The 18612-nt window shown below is 41.2% G+C and overlaps 1 protein-coding gene across 4 annotated transcripts in view; it reads right to left on the minus strand.

The window, feature by feature from the left end:
• Window positions 1-12922, minus strand: part of unc5b (unc-5 netrin receptor B) — a 129228-nt gene extending 116306 nt beyond the window's left edge. For all 4 annotated transcript variants that reach the window (XM_060925988.1, XM_060925990.1, XM_060925989.1 and 1 more), the window contains exon 1: window positions 12405-12922. In XM_060925988.1, the coding sequence (XP_060781971.1) occupies window positions 12405-12477 (73 nt within the window). In that variant the 5' untranslated portion in view covers window positions 12478-12922. The remainder of the gene's footprint in view (window positions 1-12404) is intronic.
• Between the last annotated feature and the right edge of the window lie 5690 nt (window positions 12923-18612).

Raw genomic sequence — 18612 nt, forward strand, 5'->3', positions numbered from 1 at the left:
GTCTCTCACCAAATGTTTTTCCCCCTCACCATTCTGTCTAAACTCAAGACAGAATGGAAAAACCCAGAAGGTTAGCAGTTAATAAAATACCCATTCCAGCCCAACACCAACAACAATACCACAGTCAAATGCCGCTTTTCCACTACCAACGCGGCTGAGTTGGGCTGAGCCGTGCCGTGCTGAGTTGGGCTGAGTCGAGCTGAGCGGGGCTGTTGGAGTTGCATTTCGACTACAACCGCGCTGAACCGTGCTGGCTGGAAGTGGGTGGACACATTGGGTGGAGTTAGCGAAAGTGGGTGGACGTCACATGATGTCGTTAGGCGGCGCAAACAGTGACATCAGTGACCTTTTAAGCGGTAGTCTCACGACCTGGATAGTAAACAATAAACATGGAGGACATGGAGTCGTTAGTGTTGCTGGTCTTGGTGCTGTGGCTTGTTGTCACCAACAACGGCAACAGATACTGGCAAGAGCATATAGATGAGGCGAGGCGCATAAGGCTTCAGAAATTCTCGTAATTCGTAATTATTCTTCTTCCGGGTTTACGGTGTTTACAGATCCCAGCGTGCTCGCGGGGCGTGTATGGGCATGTGAGGACACTCCTCCTCACCAATCAGTGCACAGGGGAGTGTCTCCTCACGCCCCTAGTCCCACTCGGCTCGGTTTGGCTCGCTTCAGCCCTACTCCAAAACTGTGCGAGTTTTGGGTGCTGAGTAGGGCTGAAGCGAGCTGAGTCGTGCTGCTCTGAGGTAGTCGAAACGCGAGCTGTGTCGGGCTGAAGTGAGCTGAAGTGAGCTGAAAAAGGGTAGTGGAAAAGGGCCAAAAGTGACTGAGATCATGTTTGTCTCCCATTCTGATGTGTGATGTGAGCATTAACTGAAGCTTTTGATCTGTTTCTGCATGATTTTGTGTGCTGTCACTCATGAACGGTCAAGTGTTCCTTATAAAGTGGTCAGAGAGAGTATATTTTTATTCTGAAGTGCAGTGCTGGTTGGAGCACTTTAAGGTTTTCAATAAAACACATTCATACTTGTGCATTCTTATTGACTCTTGTGGTAAACCAGTTAAAGAATTCCCCCATCGCAGCAGTAGGCCGAGCTGGACTTGCTGTTTAACAAAGTATGACTGTGTGAGGTCTTCTGGGCATCTCTGTTTCATCACACACTATCACACTTCACTGACCAGTAACACACATTTACTCGACAACAATGACAAACCAGCTGCTCTGTGTGTGAGAATACATGTGTGTTTGTGTATATGCCCTCTCTGGGGTGTTAAGGACTCCTCCCCACAGTGGCATGGATACCCCAGTAGAACCCGAATAAATACTCTCTCCTCCCTCTCACATCCCCCAATGGCACCACCCACAATGCTACCCTTGGGGCAGATGGGAGCCATAATAGACGTTAAACTCCAAGTGATAGGATTCTCCACGCTGCCTTCTAAAAAGCCACTCCAAAACCCCCATGCCACATCACTGAGGGAAATAAAGGCACAGACAGACAGAGAATGACTGATTATAAAGCAAAAGAAAATGAAAAGCAGACTGGATGGATGAGACAAAACAGACAGGGGCTACATTTGAGATGTTCTCACAGAGACTGAATCATGATTAAACAGGATACATGCCAAACTGCAACAAGCACGTATCAACTGCTTGTTGATAGAGACTTACATTATTAAAGACTTCTGAATCACCAAAACTATTTAAACTGCTACTTCTCACAAATTTATTTCACCCACCATCACTGCGTCAGACATACATAACCCAACACTCATATCAGCTGAAGCCTAATCTCCAGGATTGGGCAGGACTTCCCTTTGAAAGCAAAAATACCAGCTAGAAATAGGCAAAAAAAAAAAAAAGATGTGCATGGCCCCATAATGTCACATGGCCCCAGCAGGATGTACAGACCCCTAAAGAAAGGTTCTGCAATGCCTACTGAATGCATATTAAAACCACTGGGGGGGCTGTGACCGCAATGATATAAGTTACAGAAACCCCATCGACTTCAGTGCTCCCTGGGAAGACGGTAGCCTGAGAGGATAGTTTAATATCCCATACAAACCTTTAAACAATTATTTAGTTACTTATCTTAAAGCTCATTATTCAGTAATAACCATGAATGTTTCAGTACCTGCAGTGAAACTAATAGGAGAATGTATGGAGTTGAAGGGGTTCACTTGTAGACCTAATATATAAGATCAGGATAGAATATGGGAGAAAACCCAGTCGACTTTGGATGAATTCTAAAAAACTGAAGAAAAAAAGAGAAGGTTTTGGGGTTTTCTGCCTATGACCCCTCTACTTTAAGAAACAATGCAATACTGACATTCTGTCAGGAGCCAGTTTGTCAAACACAGTAGTAAATGCAGTCAGTGTGTCTAAAGATATCTAAAACCTTGCAAGTTAAGAGTCATTCTCACATAATGAATGTCAGGCTATCATCAAGTTGTTGCATAGTTATGAGTCATAGTGAAATGGGTGGAAGCCTAATAAATTCTGTTTCTATTCAGATGCTAGCTATCTGCAATGCTTCTGTGCTGTCACATCATCACCATCAACACACAGAAGAGAATGTACATACTCTGTACTCATAACCATGGAAATGTAGTCAACAGAACAGAACTGACAGAATTAATGAACTGAATTAATTTCCCCTCCAATGTAAGAGTAGACGCAGATCAGTTGAGTGAAGAGACAATGATGAGACTCATGTTTAAATGCTGCAAGTGACTTTTATTTCAAGTGATAGAACAGAGACAAAGACTGATATGGGTGATGTTGGTAGTCAAATGCTGTGTTCACACTTATACCGGTACGAAAGTGGTATAACTGTATCGATACAAAGTATACTGGTACAGTTTAGTGCATCTGTCCACACTAGCAAGAAATGTTTGCGGTTTTCTTTCACGGTAGTTGAAATGCGCGTGCGCGAAATGTTTCCGTGGTTACCGAGTAACTTCCTTCCGAGAATATATGGCATCCGTTATTTCGAGATCTCGAGAAAACAAAACAATTATTTCATGATCTCAGCTGGATCACTGTATCTCTGTCGATAGAGACGAAGCCGGGCCAGTCTTCTGCGGAGGTGCCGCGGACTAATTTTGAAATTATCCCTTATTAAAAGACTTAATGCAATCTCTCCCTGTGTCAACCCCTGATCAAAATATCGCCTTATTAGGTGATCGATTATTCCAGACATTCTAATGACCAAAGTTGCGTCTATACAGAATGAGAAATAGCCCCAAAGTCAGCATATCACAAGTCTCTTGGCGCACCTGAATGAACCATTTCTCAGCTGTTTACTCGAGATCTCGAAATAACGGTTTTGTTTACTCGAGATCTCGAATTAGTTGTGTTGTTTTCTCGAGATCCTGAATTAATTATGTCGTTATCTCGGGATAACAAGGTGAATAAAAAAAAAAAGGATTATATGAAGGGCCTCTCTCGGCTTCCGTACGGATGAAACAACGTGTGTGTGCTTTTTGTTGTCAATGTACAGTCTGTATTTCTGGTGGTCATTTATTCAGTCGAATTGTATAAAACGCGTGAGGCAGTTGAGAAAGAAACAAACGAATCTCCGTTCTTCACTATTTTATTCAGCGAAGACATCGATTGAGGTGTGTGACTTTGCGCATGCGCATAATATTTGTATCGATACAGAACCGCTTCATCTGTCCACACTACAGCGAAGCGCTACAGTACCGATACTGTACCGGTACGAAACCCATACATTTGTGGGTTTTGTACCGATACAGTTATACCGGTACAGTACCGGTATAGTTGCTAGCAGGGTGCGATTTGTCAAAAAACCAGAAGGGGGGATTTTTTTTTTTAATCATGAAACGTCACAAAATTAAGGTAACAATAGGCTAACAGCTCAATAACATCCGATGATATCAAATGAATAACACTAAATGAAAACGAACACTAAACCAGAGATAGTAAATTCATCTTCCTATCTCTCTGACTAAATACACGAACACTAACACACAACAAAGTTCGCATTGCTTGTCGCGTTGCTGTGATGTTTCTCTCCCTCCGGATTAAATGGACAGTGACTCGAAAATCACCAAGGCTACGTTTACATTAGACCGTATCTGTCTCGTTTTCTTCGCAGATGCACTGTCCGTTTACATTAAACCGCCTGGAAACGCCGGGAAACGGGAATTCGCCAGCGTCCACATATTCAATCCAGATCGTGTCAGCTCCGGTGCTGTGTAAACATTCAGAATACGCGGATACGCTGTGCTAAGCTCTAGCTGGCGTCTCATTGGACAACGTCACTGTGACATCCACCTTCCTGATTCGCTGGCGTTGGTCATGTGACGCGACTGCTGAAAAACGGCGCGGACTTCCGCCTTGTATCACCTTTCATTAAAGAGTATAAAAGTATGAAAATACTGCAAATACTGATGCAAATACTGCCCATTGTGTAGTTATGATTGTCTTTAGGCTTGCCATCCTTCCACTTGCAAGTGGTAAGTGATATGCGCTGGGATCACACACACAGCGGCTCAGTCCCGAATCACTGCTTGTGCACTTCACTCGCGTGCTGTGTGAGCTGCGCAGGGCCGGAGTGCGCACCCTCCAGAGGGCACTCGCTGTTCAGGGCGGAGTGATTTGGAGCGCAGGATGCCTGCGGAGCCGAGCATATCCGTGTATTGGCGTTGCTATGTGCACGCAAATCGTGTATTGGTGTTGCTGTGTGCACGCTAATCGTTTTAAAAATGTTAATCTGATGATCCGCTGATACGGTTTAATGTAAACATGGGCCAAAATACATGAATACTAAATGAACAGTTTGCTCTGATGGCGCAGTTCATGTGGCCTTTTCTGCTTTCCCGTCGGTGCGCTATCCGCCGCGTTTCGCCCTTCTTTAATCCACATTTCTGCGAATTTCTCAGCAGGGAAGGAATGCACGTCTGACCCGTTGACAGCGAGGAAAAGAAGGCTGTCAGTGTGGATACATTCATTCTGTTGCACTCATCAGTAAGGATGTGATTCATGGCGCTAAATCCACGTTCACACTCTGCTGTTGACACGGGAAGCGTGGAGACAACAGAAAGCAAGTTGAGGAGATTTTCTCCTTGGACTCCGTTGAACTTTTACTGCTGAAATTCTTTCAGCAGCAGAGCGGTGTCGGAGACCTCAGCTGCCAGGGTTTTTTGAATTCTGACAAGTTTGTCTTCCCCAAACAGAATGCACTCGCCTTCATCCTTCGGCCAGCTTAAGGGGCACAGTGCAGCACACGCAGCAAGCACACCGTTGTCGTCCAGCCTGGATATTGTTATTATCTACAATGTATCTATTTGCTGGGGACGTTCGTGAACATCAAAGCTGCCACTTCAGGTCATTTTGAAAGTGAGTGCAATGTAGACCATAGAAAACTGTGTCACAACATGCCTGTCATGTCAACTTTTTTTTTGGTTTGTTTGTTTTATTGACGGGGTTGTCCCCGAGGATTTTTTTTCAGCAGAGATAAAAACCGGGGGGGGGATGATCCCCACCATCCCCCCCAGCAAATCGCACCCAGGTTGCTAGTGTGGACAGGTGTTGCGGTACGAAAGTAGTTTCGTATCGGTACAAAATCCCTAGTGTGGACAGGGTAAAAGTCATAACCTAGTTCTCCTTGTAAACTTGCATTCTTTCAAAATTAGCAGTAATACAGTTTCTCCAAAAGGGGATTTGATTATAAACGTAGAAGTAAGCAGATTTCTGCTGATTTCAGTTCAGGATATTTTTTGAAACCTATTTACAAATTCGACCATGTGAAGGGTTTTTCCAAGCCACAACAAATATAGGAAAATAATCTGAAATGATGCATATGATATTATCCACACGCAAATTCATTAGGTCAGAGTGTAATGAACAAAGTTATCCCTGACGGTGATTACTCCTGCATGCCTGCATCACCTGCTGAGCAGTTTGGATCCACCTCTCAATCAAAATCAGTCTATCAAGCATATCAGAACAATTAAAAGCAGCAGACACATGGCTCACCAGAATGAGAAAAGACATGCTCGTTCTCATGAGTTAATGAGTTTGAGGTGGCTGTAATTAGAACGTGCAGTGATCTGCGTGTGTTGACAGGTGCAAGGCAGCTCCTCTAAATTCCTCTAAAATAGTAAAGACAAGGCAGAAACCCAGCCAAAGACAAACTTAGGCTGGCTCGATTGTATGCTGCATAAATCACTGTACTGTGGCTATAGCTTCCTGGTGCTGGAAGTCAAACAGCTTTTCTTTGTGGAGAGTGAAGTTATTAAGTCAGCTGCTGCTACTGAAAACTAGTGCAAGAGATGCTGTAAAAGGCCTGTCATAACTACAGTGCCGGAAAAGAATACAAACTTTCACATGCCAGCTCCAGGCGCTATTGTTCAGCAAGGACTGAATAGAAGTGTGACTATGAAAAAAGAACAGAGGCCAAGTAAATACGGTACACACACACACACACACACACACACACACACACACACACGTTCTCAGAAGTGGAGAGTGCAGGCTCACCCCTCACCCTACACACGGTGGCAAAGAAGAGGCTCTTCCAGCCCCTTCATTCAAGCCGGGTACAAAGCCACCCCACCGAGTCTTTCTTCTGTAGACCCTGTCACTCTCCAACCATCTGACCCTCCTCCCACACACACACACACTGCCCATCTGCTGTAAACCCTAGCTTGGGTGAAGTCTCCCTCTCTTCTTTTCTTATTCATCCATCCCCTGCTCATCTTCACTTCATTAAAATCTCCTTTTCTTTCCCATCATCCACCCCTCCACCTACCCGTTCAAGCTCACTGTGTCCTCATCAGCCTTCTGTTTCTCAGCTTTTCTCCTGTTCGTCTCATGGCTGTGTTCTTAAAGCTCGTGTTCACTTTGCCCAGTGAATAAGTGTGCGGTCTTTGTGTTTGCTCTAAGAACAGCTGCACTGATATCCGTCAATCAACTAGACAGACTTTTGTGGCTAATAATGAATCGAAAACTGAGTTTTAGCCATCAGATTGCACAGTCTATTCCAATTAGAAGTATTCTTTATAATAAAAATGGCAATCAAAACATATGAAAAGTCAGGAGCAGAGAGAATTCAAGCCTACTTTTTTATTTAGCTTTCCTTTTCTCAGTTGTTCCATAACTACCTCTCTACTACACTATCTATCTATCTATCTATCTATCTATCTATCTATCTATCTATCTATCTATCTATCTATCTATCTATCTATCTATCTATCTCACACTCTGTTGTTTGCTACAGATTTGTAGTGCACACAATATGTACAGTATTGGCAAAGCATTAAAAGTGTCCACCAATAATAAGTGGAGCTCGAGCCATCGACAAGAGCCTTAATAAAAACATCTCCTCCCAACGATCTGCTCATCAGTTACTAACCTTCACTCTTTCGCCGTGTCTCTCTTTTTCACTCGTCTCCTCCCAGAGTGAGCCAGAGACTTAATGATGCTTGAATGCCACTGCTTCTGACTTCTCACTCCCTCTTCTTCTATCTCACTCACTTTTTAATAAAGGATATCTAAAAATCCAATCCGTTATCATCTCAATACATCCATCTCACATTATATTTTGCTCTTTCCCTCTCTCTGTTTATCTTTCACATCATTGTTAACCCTGCTGCATCATATACAGTACATACACAGATAGATATGCACCATTTACCTCAATATCTGTTGTACTGACTTTGATTCTAATGCTGCTAAGTGTTGGTGTCAAGAAAAGGTCATTATCATGATGGATTGACATCTTTCATTTACATATGAGTGGTTATGGCTCTGGAACACTGTTTGGAGAGTTGTGAGTTTGAATCCCAAATCCCAGTCCTCGTGCAAGGCCCTTAACCCTCATCAGCTTGTCTCAGCTGTAAGTCACTTTGAATAAAAGCATCTGCTAAATGAGTTTATGTATTCATATGAAAGTATATGAACCTATGTAGTACACACTTCCTACAGCACAGATACAAAGACCCACTTACACACGTGTTGCCATGTAAAGGGTTGAAAGAGTCATAAACAGATTTAAAATATTAACAAGAGCCACTTTGCAGTGATGAATAATACAAGATTGGAGACTGAGTAGGATGCCAGTGATCGCCAATGCCCCCTCCTTCCATTTCTCTCTCCCAAAGCTCCCATTAAACTAATGCACAGCCAGCACTGCAAGTTGCATTCCCAACCAGTCTGCTCACCAATATATGCAATCTCTCTCTCTCTCCCTCCCTCTCCTTCTGTCTTGCTTTATCTCTCTCTCCATCTAAAAAACACAGCCCCCTTCATTTCCTTCAATCCTCTCTTGCCTTGAACATTTTGTTTGACCAGCTCTATTTACTTGGTAAGTTCTCATCTTCCCTCTTCTATGGATCTGTCTCTCAAAGGCCATCATTTCTTCTCTAAAAAAGTGTGCAGTCAAAAAACAGTACTTATAATGGACCATGGCTCCTTCTGTACACACACACACACACACACACACACACACACACACACACACACCACACCAGAACTTAACAACTCTCCTCAAGCAGTTCTAGAGTAGAAGAGAAAAAAAAAAGTATTTTCACATAGTTAACCAGAAACACCTCTATGACCTGGAACACTACGGTGCAACTCATATGACCCTTAAAGGGAGGAATGGACATGTTCTCTCAAAAGATGATGGGGAAGACACAAGGACACGTTCAACTGCCTTGTGGACAAAATGACAAATATATCACATCAAGTGTCTCATGAAACATCTTTAGCATATCATGGATCATGATATTTAGACTTGCTGGGGTTAAAATTAAGACACGCTAGCAAAACGGCAAAGCTACAATATGAAAAAAATTATTATTTCAAATGGAGAAAAAATTACTGACAAAGACATACACTATGCTTTCACACTAATGGTATCATATCATGTCCATCACTACCTTTTTATAGCTTTTCTAAAATTTGACTCAAAGCTAATTTTATCCACACACTCAGTTCTTCACTTTTCCCACAGTTTCCTCATCCAAGTCTAAACTCTGGGCATTCACAAGCTCTACTCTAAGATTAAAATCTACCATTCCCTAAATTTTGCTTTGGAAAAACACATACACGCACAAACCACACATGCACATACATGCTGCTCTTATCTGTTTCCCTTAAAATCAGATATTTCTTCACAACACACACACACACACACACACACACACACACACACACACACACACACACACACACACACACTTATGAGTGATGGGACTGATGGGGCAGAGAAACCAGACATGGGTTCCTGGCAGTCTAGGTAATTAATGTGTATGTCAACACTGAGGGAGCAGTTTCAGAGAGGAAATTTGAGCTCAGTGCGCGCGCACACACACACACACACACACACACACGGCTGTAGGAGGAGAGGAGAGAGAAAGAATAAAGGAGCAGACTGGACAGAATAGAAGGTGATATGTTATCTGCCTTGACTCTGATGCTGTATGGACTGAAATAAGTGCTGGCGTCTCTGTCACGCTGATCAACACAAAGAGTCGTACCTGACAAGACAACAGTGCGCTCAAACCTTGACCCGAACAAGAACCCATTGTTTCTGGATACCTAACCAGCAGGCTTTTTTTGTTCCATCTAGGTGATTTCATTTTTAAACAACGCCCCTCTTATTCAGCATAAGCAGCTTTTCTAGGTTGCCTGCCCAGGGACATCAGCTGGGGAGTTGCACAAACTGCTCCAGTTAAACATGCCTCGTGTAAATATAATGAGAAGGCACACACTAAAAAGTGATTGGTAACAACTAAATTGTCTAGTCAGGGACAAAACAAACTTGGGATACAATATGCACAACTTCTCCATCCTGCACAGTTCCCTTACAGCTGTCCCAGTTTGACTCTCTTCCTAAATGTCTCTTTTTTTTAACTGTCAAACAATCTGCTGAAGCCTGGGAATGCTCCGCAAATATGAATACAGATGTGGAGACAACAGAAGACAAAAGACAAGGTTTAAATCATTCTGCTCATAAGCTTTTATGAGCACCAAAATTTCACATGCAGCACATTATTATACTGTACATCCCATAGTCAAGTACCATGTATTATTGTCATACAAAGCTAAAGTACTTGATAAATTATATCATGTCAAGACTGAGTCTATCCCAAATACTATTTGTGACATGTTTTATTTTAATATCCTGGGCAAAAAAGTGTCATGGTTGAACCACTTACACCGGATAATAGTAATACATATTTCAAGCAGGTGAATTTTCTGCAATTTCAGAGGAGTGCCATGATGCGAGGGAGGCTGAGGGATGATTCAGTGGGCCCTGAGTAAACAGTGGGCAACAAAGGCAACAAAAATTATCCGCGCTAGGGGTTCCAGTGCATTAACCTGTCAGGAGGCACAAAATCTATTCAGATGTAAAAAGGTTTTTATTCAGGACCAGTTTGCTCCACTAATAAAATAATATACGAACCACATTTCCATATGCATATATAGTATTTTTGTTACTCAACCAGGTTTAGAAAACAAATCCAGCCAAGCTTACTGAGTCTGTTCAACCCGTGTAACTGAGTGGGCTTACACCTAGCAGTTCTCAATGTGGGGTGAGAGGGTTCGTAATTATTATTATTATTATTATTATTATTATTATTATGTTATAGTTGTTGAAATCACAAACCACCATTTTAAAAGTTATAATTGAGTTCTCAGCATGTTTGGCTGGTCAACTGAATTGACCAGAATTTGGATTTAATCCAAAGCGCAATAACAAGTAGGCTGTAAAAATAATGCAGAGTGGAAAGTTCAGGAATAAAAAAGCTTCCTGGTGAACAAGCAGAAAAATATTCTTCACATTTACATATTCAAATGATATTTAAATAGTTGGATTATGTCCATAAAATAAATTCTCTCTCTCTCTCTCTCTCTCTCACTCACTCAGACACACACACACACACACACACACACACACACACACACAAGCTAAATGTAAAAAAAAAAATTACTGCAAGTGTTTCACTAATCTATAGGCCTAGCACTGACTAAGCATACACACCCATTCTCTGTACTCACATTCACAGCAACATTTTCTCCATTCTTGTTGCTGTTGCTTTATATTTTTTGCTTGTTTATTTTGTTTGTTTTGTTATTTCTCCTTGTTTAATGCCACGAAGACACCGAGAGAAACTTTAATCTTCACCCGAATCTCCTTGACTGTGTTTTCTCCCTATTAAAGAGCACAAAAACAGGACTCAAACAAGTCCCAAAATGCACACTCGCCTGCTAAACAGTATGGCAGAACAGCCGATAATGTTTCACTATTTGGTGGTACTAGTTAGTAGCCTAGAGTAGAACGTGTTTCTCTCCTCATTTAGAAACACACACAGAGTCCTGAACGTCTCTCCACCATGATCTGACTCAGCCTGGAGCAAAACAAACAAACTGTACACTAAATAAATCCGAACATCATTTTCTTCTCAGAAAAAAAACCCATATTCCTCAGTCTCTCCAGACTGCACACACACACAAAAAACCAAAGCCTGAATAATTAATTCTGTGCAAAATGATATAAACCACCTGCTCTTGAGTCTCTTCATTCTGGTTTAAGTTAGACACCAGGGGTGCAGATCCAATGTCAGGATTTGGGGGGACACAAAAGTGATTTTTTTTTTTTTGCCCATATGCAACTCATACCATGCAACCATAAATCACAACTTCGTAGAGGCTCGCCACATCATTCAAAAAGTACTGCACAGGGAATCATTTGTCTGAAAATACATTTGTTTGTACAATTTTTTAGGCTTTTTTTTATTGGGGGGACAATTCATGTTTTTCAGAAATTGGGGGTCATTCAAACCCCCCCCCCCCCCCCCCCCCCCCCCCCCGGATCTGCACCCATATTAGACACACATGCACTGTTAAACAAGCCTGGGGCTCACTAGATTACTGCATCCCGAATTCCTGAAGAATATCTAAATGACTACTTTTCCACTGGAGCGCCGTTTTACAGAGCAGGAATATTATAGTATATTATATCATAATCAGAAAACAATACCACATCAGAGCAGATCAGATGGTCATGTGAGATCACAAATCATGTAGGGTCTTGATTCAGAAGGAATTCGTTCACACTTATCAGGAGAGCTCTGCCTCACTATCAAGATCGGGTCGGGTCCAATGCTGTCTTGACTGAAGTCGAGTTGGGGATAAATCTTCAACAAGCTTCATGGCGTATTTATTATTGCTTCTCTTTAAACTGACTGAACCACTGTGGTTAAGAAAGTATAGCCTGGTATGTCGGTTATACCTCCTCAATAATAATAATAATAATAATAATAATAATAATAATAATCAAGTATGACGTAGAAAGCGCCAGACAAGATGCGTATCCTGACAGAGGCAGTGTGCGGCTGGACTCCGGTACCGGTCCATCACCTACCTGCACTGCACATGAAGGTTCCGCCGATGAGCAGCAGCGCGAGCAGCGGGCCGGGAGCTCGCGCGCACAGCATCTTCCTCAGCTGACGCCAAACGGCCGCCGGTGCTCTCGAGCTGAAAAGTCTCTTTCGGTAGACGGAGTGATATTTCCTCAGGAAAAAGTGAGCGAGTTTATTCTTCCGTAGCCGCAAAATCAGTCTGTCTCGTCAAACTTTGCACAAACAATCGAATACAGTTAAGTTCCACTTACTGTGCCGCTCAGGAATAAAGGGCGTGCGTAAAGTTGGACACATTTTAAAACTTCACAATAATTCGTACATTTTCATCCGCAAACCAGACCAAATTCGACAGCAATACACCAGTAGTGAAGATTAAACACGTACACACACACACACACACACACACACATACACACACACGCGCGCGCACACACACACACACCGGCAGCGCCGACTGTTATCTGTGCGCGTCCATCCTCCGAGCGCGCGCAGTCTCCCGACTCTCCTGCCCGGTGTCCGCCCGCTCGAGGAGTAAACACACGAGCCGCGACTCTGGACTGCCATCTCTCGCGCAGCCAATCAGAGAGCAGCTTTGCTCCGCGCGCGCACACACACACTGAGGAAGTGAGCGCGAGGCTGAATACAAAGAAAATGTTGCGGGATGAACAGCGCTGCTCAAACCGCATTCTGGAAATAACTCAGAGGCAGCGCACAGAATACTCATCACACACATTTACACTACCGTTCAAAAGTTTGGGGTCACTGTGAAATGTCCTTATTTTTGAAAGAAAAGCACTGTTCTTTTCAATGCAGATCACTTTAAACTAATCAGAAATCCACTCTATACATTGCTAATGTGGTAAATGACTATTCTAGCTGCTGGTTTTTGGTGCAATATCTCCATAGGTGTATAGAGGCCCATTTCCAGCAACTCTCACTCCAGTGTTCTAATGGTACAATGTGTTTGCTCATTGCCTCAGAAGGCTAATGGATGATTAGAAAACCCTTGTACAATCATGTTAGCACAGCTGAAAACAGTTGAGCTCTTTAGAGAAGCTATAAAACTGACCTTCCTTTGAGCAGATTGAGTTTCTGGAGCATCACATTTGTGGGGTCGATTAAATGCTCAAAATGGCCAGAAAAATGTCTTGACTATATTTTCTATTCATTTTACAACTTATGGTGGTAAATAAAAGTGTGACTTTTCATGGAAAACACAAAATTCTCTGGGTGACCCCAAACTTTTGAACGGTAGTGTATTTATGTTCAAGTGACCCATAAAACATATTACCCGTTTAATCCGGTTATTTGCACACTGTGATGTGAACTGATGTGAGGGTTTTTTTTATTTAAAAAAAGGTTTTTTGTTTGTCAAGTCAAGTCAACTTTATTGTTAAATATGCTATACATGGGGGCGGCACGGTGGTGTAGTGGTTAGCGCTGTCGCCTCACAGCAAGAAGGTCCGGGTTCGAGCCCCGTGGCCGGCGAGGGCCTTTCTGTGCGGAGTTTGCATGTTCTCCCCGTGTCCGCGTGGGTTTCCTCCGGGTGCTCCGGTTTCCCCCACAGTCCAAAGACATACAGGTTAGGTTAACTGGTGACTCTAAATTGACCGTAGGTGTGAATGTGAGTGTGAATGGTTGTCTGTGTCTATGTGTCAGCCCTGTGATGACCTGGCGACTTGTCCAGGGTGTACCCCACCTTTCGCCCGTAGTCAGCTGGGATAGGCTCCAGCTTGCCTGCGACCCTGTAGAACAGGATAAAGCAGCCTATATATATAATATATATATATATATATATTATATATATTATATATATATTTATATATATATATAGTATATATATATATAATTATATATAATACTATATTATAATATATATATATATATATATATATATTTATATATATATATTATATAATATATATATATATATATTATATATATATATATATATATATATATATATATAGTATTATTTATATATATATATATATATATATAATAATATATATATATTTATAATATATATATAATATATTATATATATATATATATTATATATATATATATATATATATATATTTATATTATATATATATTATATATATATATATATATATATATAATGAATTGGTTCAAATAACCAAACAGTCAAGTTTGTTTGTTTGTTTGTTTGTTTGTTTACAGCCACTGAAAAAAAAAAAGCACAGACTAAGCCTGCTTTCTGACTCAGTCATTCTAACCTCAGGTTACACTCAATTACAAACCATTTGTTAGTCCAAAAGTCTCGCTTTACATATCTGGAAAACTTTAACGTCGCTCCCACTGCACTGATCTTTTACTCAGGTGGTCTGACTGTATTCAAATGTGTCCACACGAGGGCGCTGTTTCTTACGTCTACTATAATGCACGTTCTTGATATGAAAAATCGTTCACTCATTCATCTTCAGTAATGCTTTATCCTGATGTAGTGGGCAGGGGGTGTATCCAGGGAACACTGGGATACAGCCTAGATGGGATGCCAGTCCTCCACAGGCCAGCATGCGCGCGCATGCATGCACACACACACACACACACACACACACCTTCCTTCCACATATGCTCACTCACATCCAGGTCAATTTTCCCATCCTTTCCCAAAAATACCATTGTTTAGCAGGGGAAGAAAACCAGAGAACCCAGAGGAAACCTCAGCAGAGAATGTGTAAAACTGCACACACAGTAGCCAAAGATCAGAATCAAACCAGGGACAAGGGAAATGTGACAATGGAGGTGTGATATAAAAATCTGTAACTGAAAATGTATTTTAGTTATTATATCTATAGCAGGGTGGCATGGTACGGTGGTGTAGTGGTTAGCACTGTCGCCTCACAGCAAGAAGGTCCTGGGTTCAAGCCCAGCAGCCGAAGAAGGCCTTTCTGTGTGGAGTTTGCATGTTCTCCCCGTGTCTGCGTGGGTTTCCTCCGGGTGCTCCGGTTTCTCCCACAGTCCAAAGACATGCATGTTAGGCTAATTGGTGGCTCTAAATTGACCATGAGTGTGAATGGTTGTTTGTCTCTATGTGTCAGCCCTGTGATGACCTGGTGACTTGTCCAGGGTGTACCCTGCCTCTCACCCATAGTCAGTTGGGATAGGCTCCAGCTTGCCTATGACCCTGTAGAATAGGATAAGCGGCTACAGATAATGGATGGATATCTATAGCATGATCCAGGTAGGGTACCCCATTCAAATAACATTTATTCATTTTCTATACTGCTTATCCATTGCTAGTTGTGGGTGAGTTGGAGCCAGTCCCAGCTGATACTGGGTGAGAGGTGGGGTACACCCTGGACAGGTCACCAATCTATTGAGCCCTAGTACAGAGAGGCAGACAACCATTCACACTCACATTCACACCTATCTGCAATTTAAAGTAGCCAGTTGACCTCATCTGCATGTCTTTGGACAGTGGAAGGAAACTGGATCACCCACAGAAAAACATGCAGGCACAAGGGAGAATAAAACATGCAAGCTTCACACCGAAAGGCCCCAGTTGACCTGCAATTTCAAACCCAGAACCTGCTTGTTGTGAGGCAACAGTGTTAACCACTGCACCACCATGCTGCCTCAAATAACATTTCATTTCCTATCTTAGACTCACAATTGATCAATTTGTTATGTATTTACCAGTTTATTTTTCTGTTATATCCAAAATAGTCTGCATGATCTAACATTTGTTTCTTTGCTGTGATCAAATGTTGTCATACTGTGGATGGAGTCATCATTCACAGCAGGTGTTAAACCATGCAAGATATCATAACTCTCTCTTACATCTGCATTCCTAAGCTCCATTCTAAAGCCTCCTCTTAAAGAAAGTGCTGAGAGGAAATGGAGACAACCACCAAACGTTGTCTAGGCTTAAGCTAGTGTATCTGACATAATCTTTAACATTCTGTTGCTCAAAGCTTACTTCAAACATTCATAATCCCGAGTGAAGCCTGCTCCTTCTAATATCCTTTTAAATATTCTTAGACAGTTATCCAAGTTTCTGGTTTCTAGCAAAGATGCCCCCCCGAATGTATAGATGCGGTTAGTCATACAGGCCAGTTATGCAATTCAAGGACTATTCTGATTAGAGAGAGAGACCGATCTTTCTAATACTGAGTCATACAAAGTTTATAAAACATGCACAGGCACACACATTCGACAACTATGAACTATGATTACAAATCTAATTGAAGTTCTCTGTAAGAAAGTCAAAGCTGAAAAAGTCATTAGCTTACAATCTTTATTGTGTAGTGTATAGATTAGTTATTGTACACACTTCACCTACATGTTATTTCCTTTAAAGAATCTAGAGAATTTGCATAAGAATCATGTTCAGACTAATTGGAAATGTACCTCATGAGGAATAGCGTGAAAGAGGGTGGAAGAATAAGAGCATGAATGAACACATATTGAGTGGTACAGTAGTGTAAGTTAATCAGAGCATGACAAGACCCCGAGTTAGACTCCATGCTAAAATTCAGACATTTAAACTTGCTACCAAATAATATAATTGTCCATAGCCCTTATGTCTAAGGGTCATTTTTGAGAACCCACTTCTACACCTTATATATTTATCCTATGCAACAGTAACAGATGCCCTTTCTTCACAGTTTCCTCAGTGCATACTTTTTCCTCACTGATCCCTTATTAAATCTGCTGTACTGTGGAACACAGTGAGGGTAAATTGCGATTATTATACTACTTTCAGTTTTGAATAATAATTCAATTAGGAAATAATGCTAAAATGCAGAAATTCAGTGTGCTTCTGTAAAAATGAAATCGCTAATCGTGTTATTGCATGTCTCCACATGTTGTGACACAACCTGACTTAAACACTAAGGATTCAAAGTAATTATAATACCCTTTCACTTAATTTACACTGAGGACATGTCCAATCACTTTGGAGCCATTTAAAAAGCCTGATTTATGTTCTCACTGCCTTTAAAACATTTAGCCTGTTAAAACACTTTCGTTTAATAGCTTGTGGCAGAAATCGGCCTAAAAGTTCTCTAAAAATGCATTACCAATATGCAAAGATCTCATGCATACCCCCTGGCACAGATATCCTAGATATAAATATAATTTATTGTTGTCTTAAAAGGAAAATTGTATAACACTTTACAAGTAAGAACTAAGATAAAATCTGTGAATCATGGAATCCCTTAGTTGATCATGCAGTTAAAGGAGTTTTTAAAGGTTTGCTGATGTGGCAATACTGTGATTATCATATTGATTGTATAGTGATATCAGAAAGCTGTTAAATTAACATTAGCTTTGGTTTCGTCATTGGTGCTACTACTTATGCAAGATGTAAAAGCCCACAACATTGCTATAGAACAAATATGGGTGTCATCGACCCTAACTAGCTACATCACTCACACCTACAGTACATTTCCACTGTTTCCTTTTTTTTTGGCTGATCTGTGACACATTATGATATAATATATAGTAATAATTATAGCAATTAACATTTTTCCTATTTTCCATGACCTCCTGTTGTTGCATAACTACAAATTTACTATTATACACATAATTTCTAGTTTACAGCTGACTGCCAAAGTTTTATATTTCTCTATATTTATGTCTCTTCTACTAAACAGGATTATTTACTTATTAAATTATATTTTCCTATAGAAATATCCTATAATTATTATATGATGCTAATTTAAACATCACTAATCAGTTATTAGAAAGCTCAATGTATGCATAACCACTTGGTTATTTTACTGAATGTGCATCAATAAGTATTTTAAACTTAAAAAATGATCATGTTTACTCTGCCAAGTCTTATTTAAGGCATGGAAGGTACAAATGGAACTTTCAAGCAGTTTATTGTAAGCAGTTGAGTTAAAAATCAACAGAATCAGGATGATCTCTGTTGATATCTCTAAAAAATATACAGTGTATGATTAAGATGATTAAAATATTTGTTAAAACATATTTACTACAGGGTGGCACGGTGGTGTAGTGGTTAACGCTGTCGCCTCACAGCAAGAAGGTCTGGGTTCGAGCCCCATGGCCGGCGAGGGCCTTTCTGTGTGGAGTTTGCATGTTTTCCCCGTGTCCGCGTGGGTTTCCTCCGGGTGCTCCGGTTTCCCCCACAGTCCAAAGACATGCAGGTTAGGTTAACTGGTGACTCTAAATTGACCATAGGTGTGAATGTGAGTGTGAATGGTTGTCTGT

The sequence above is a fragment of the Neoarius graeffei genome, chromosome 7, assembly GCF_027579695.1.
Source record: "Neoarius graeffei isolate fNeoGra1 chromosome 7, fNeoGra1.pri, whole genome shotgun sequence".
Lineage (NCBI taxonomy): Eukaryota > Metazoa > Chordata > Actinopteri > Siluriformes > Ariidae > Neoarius > Neoarius graeffei.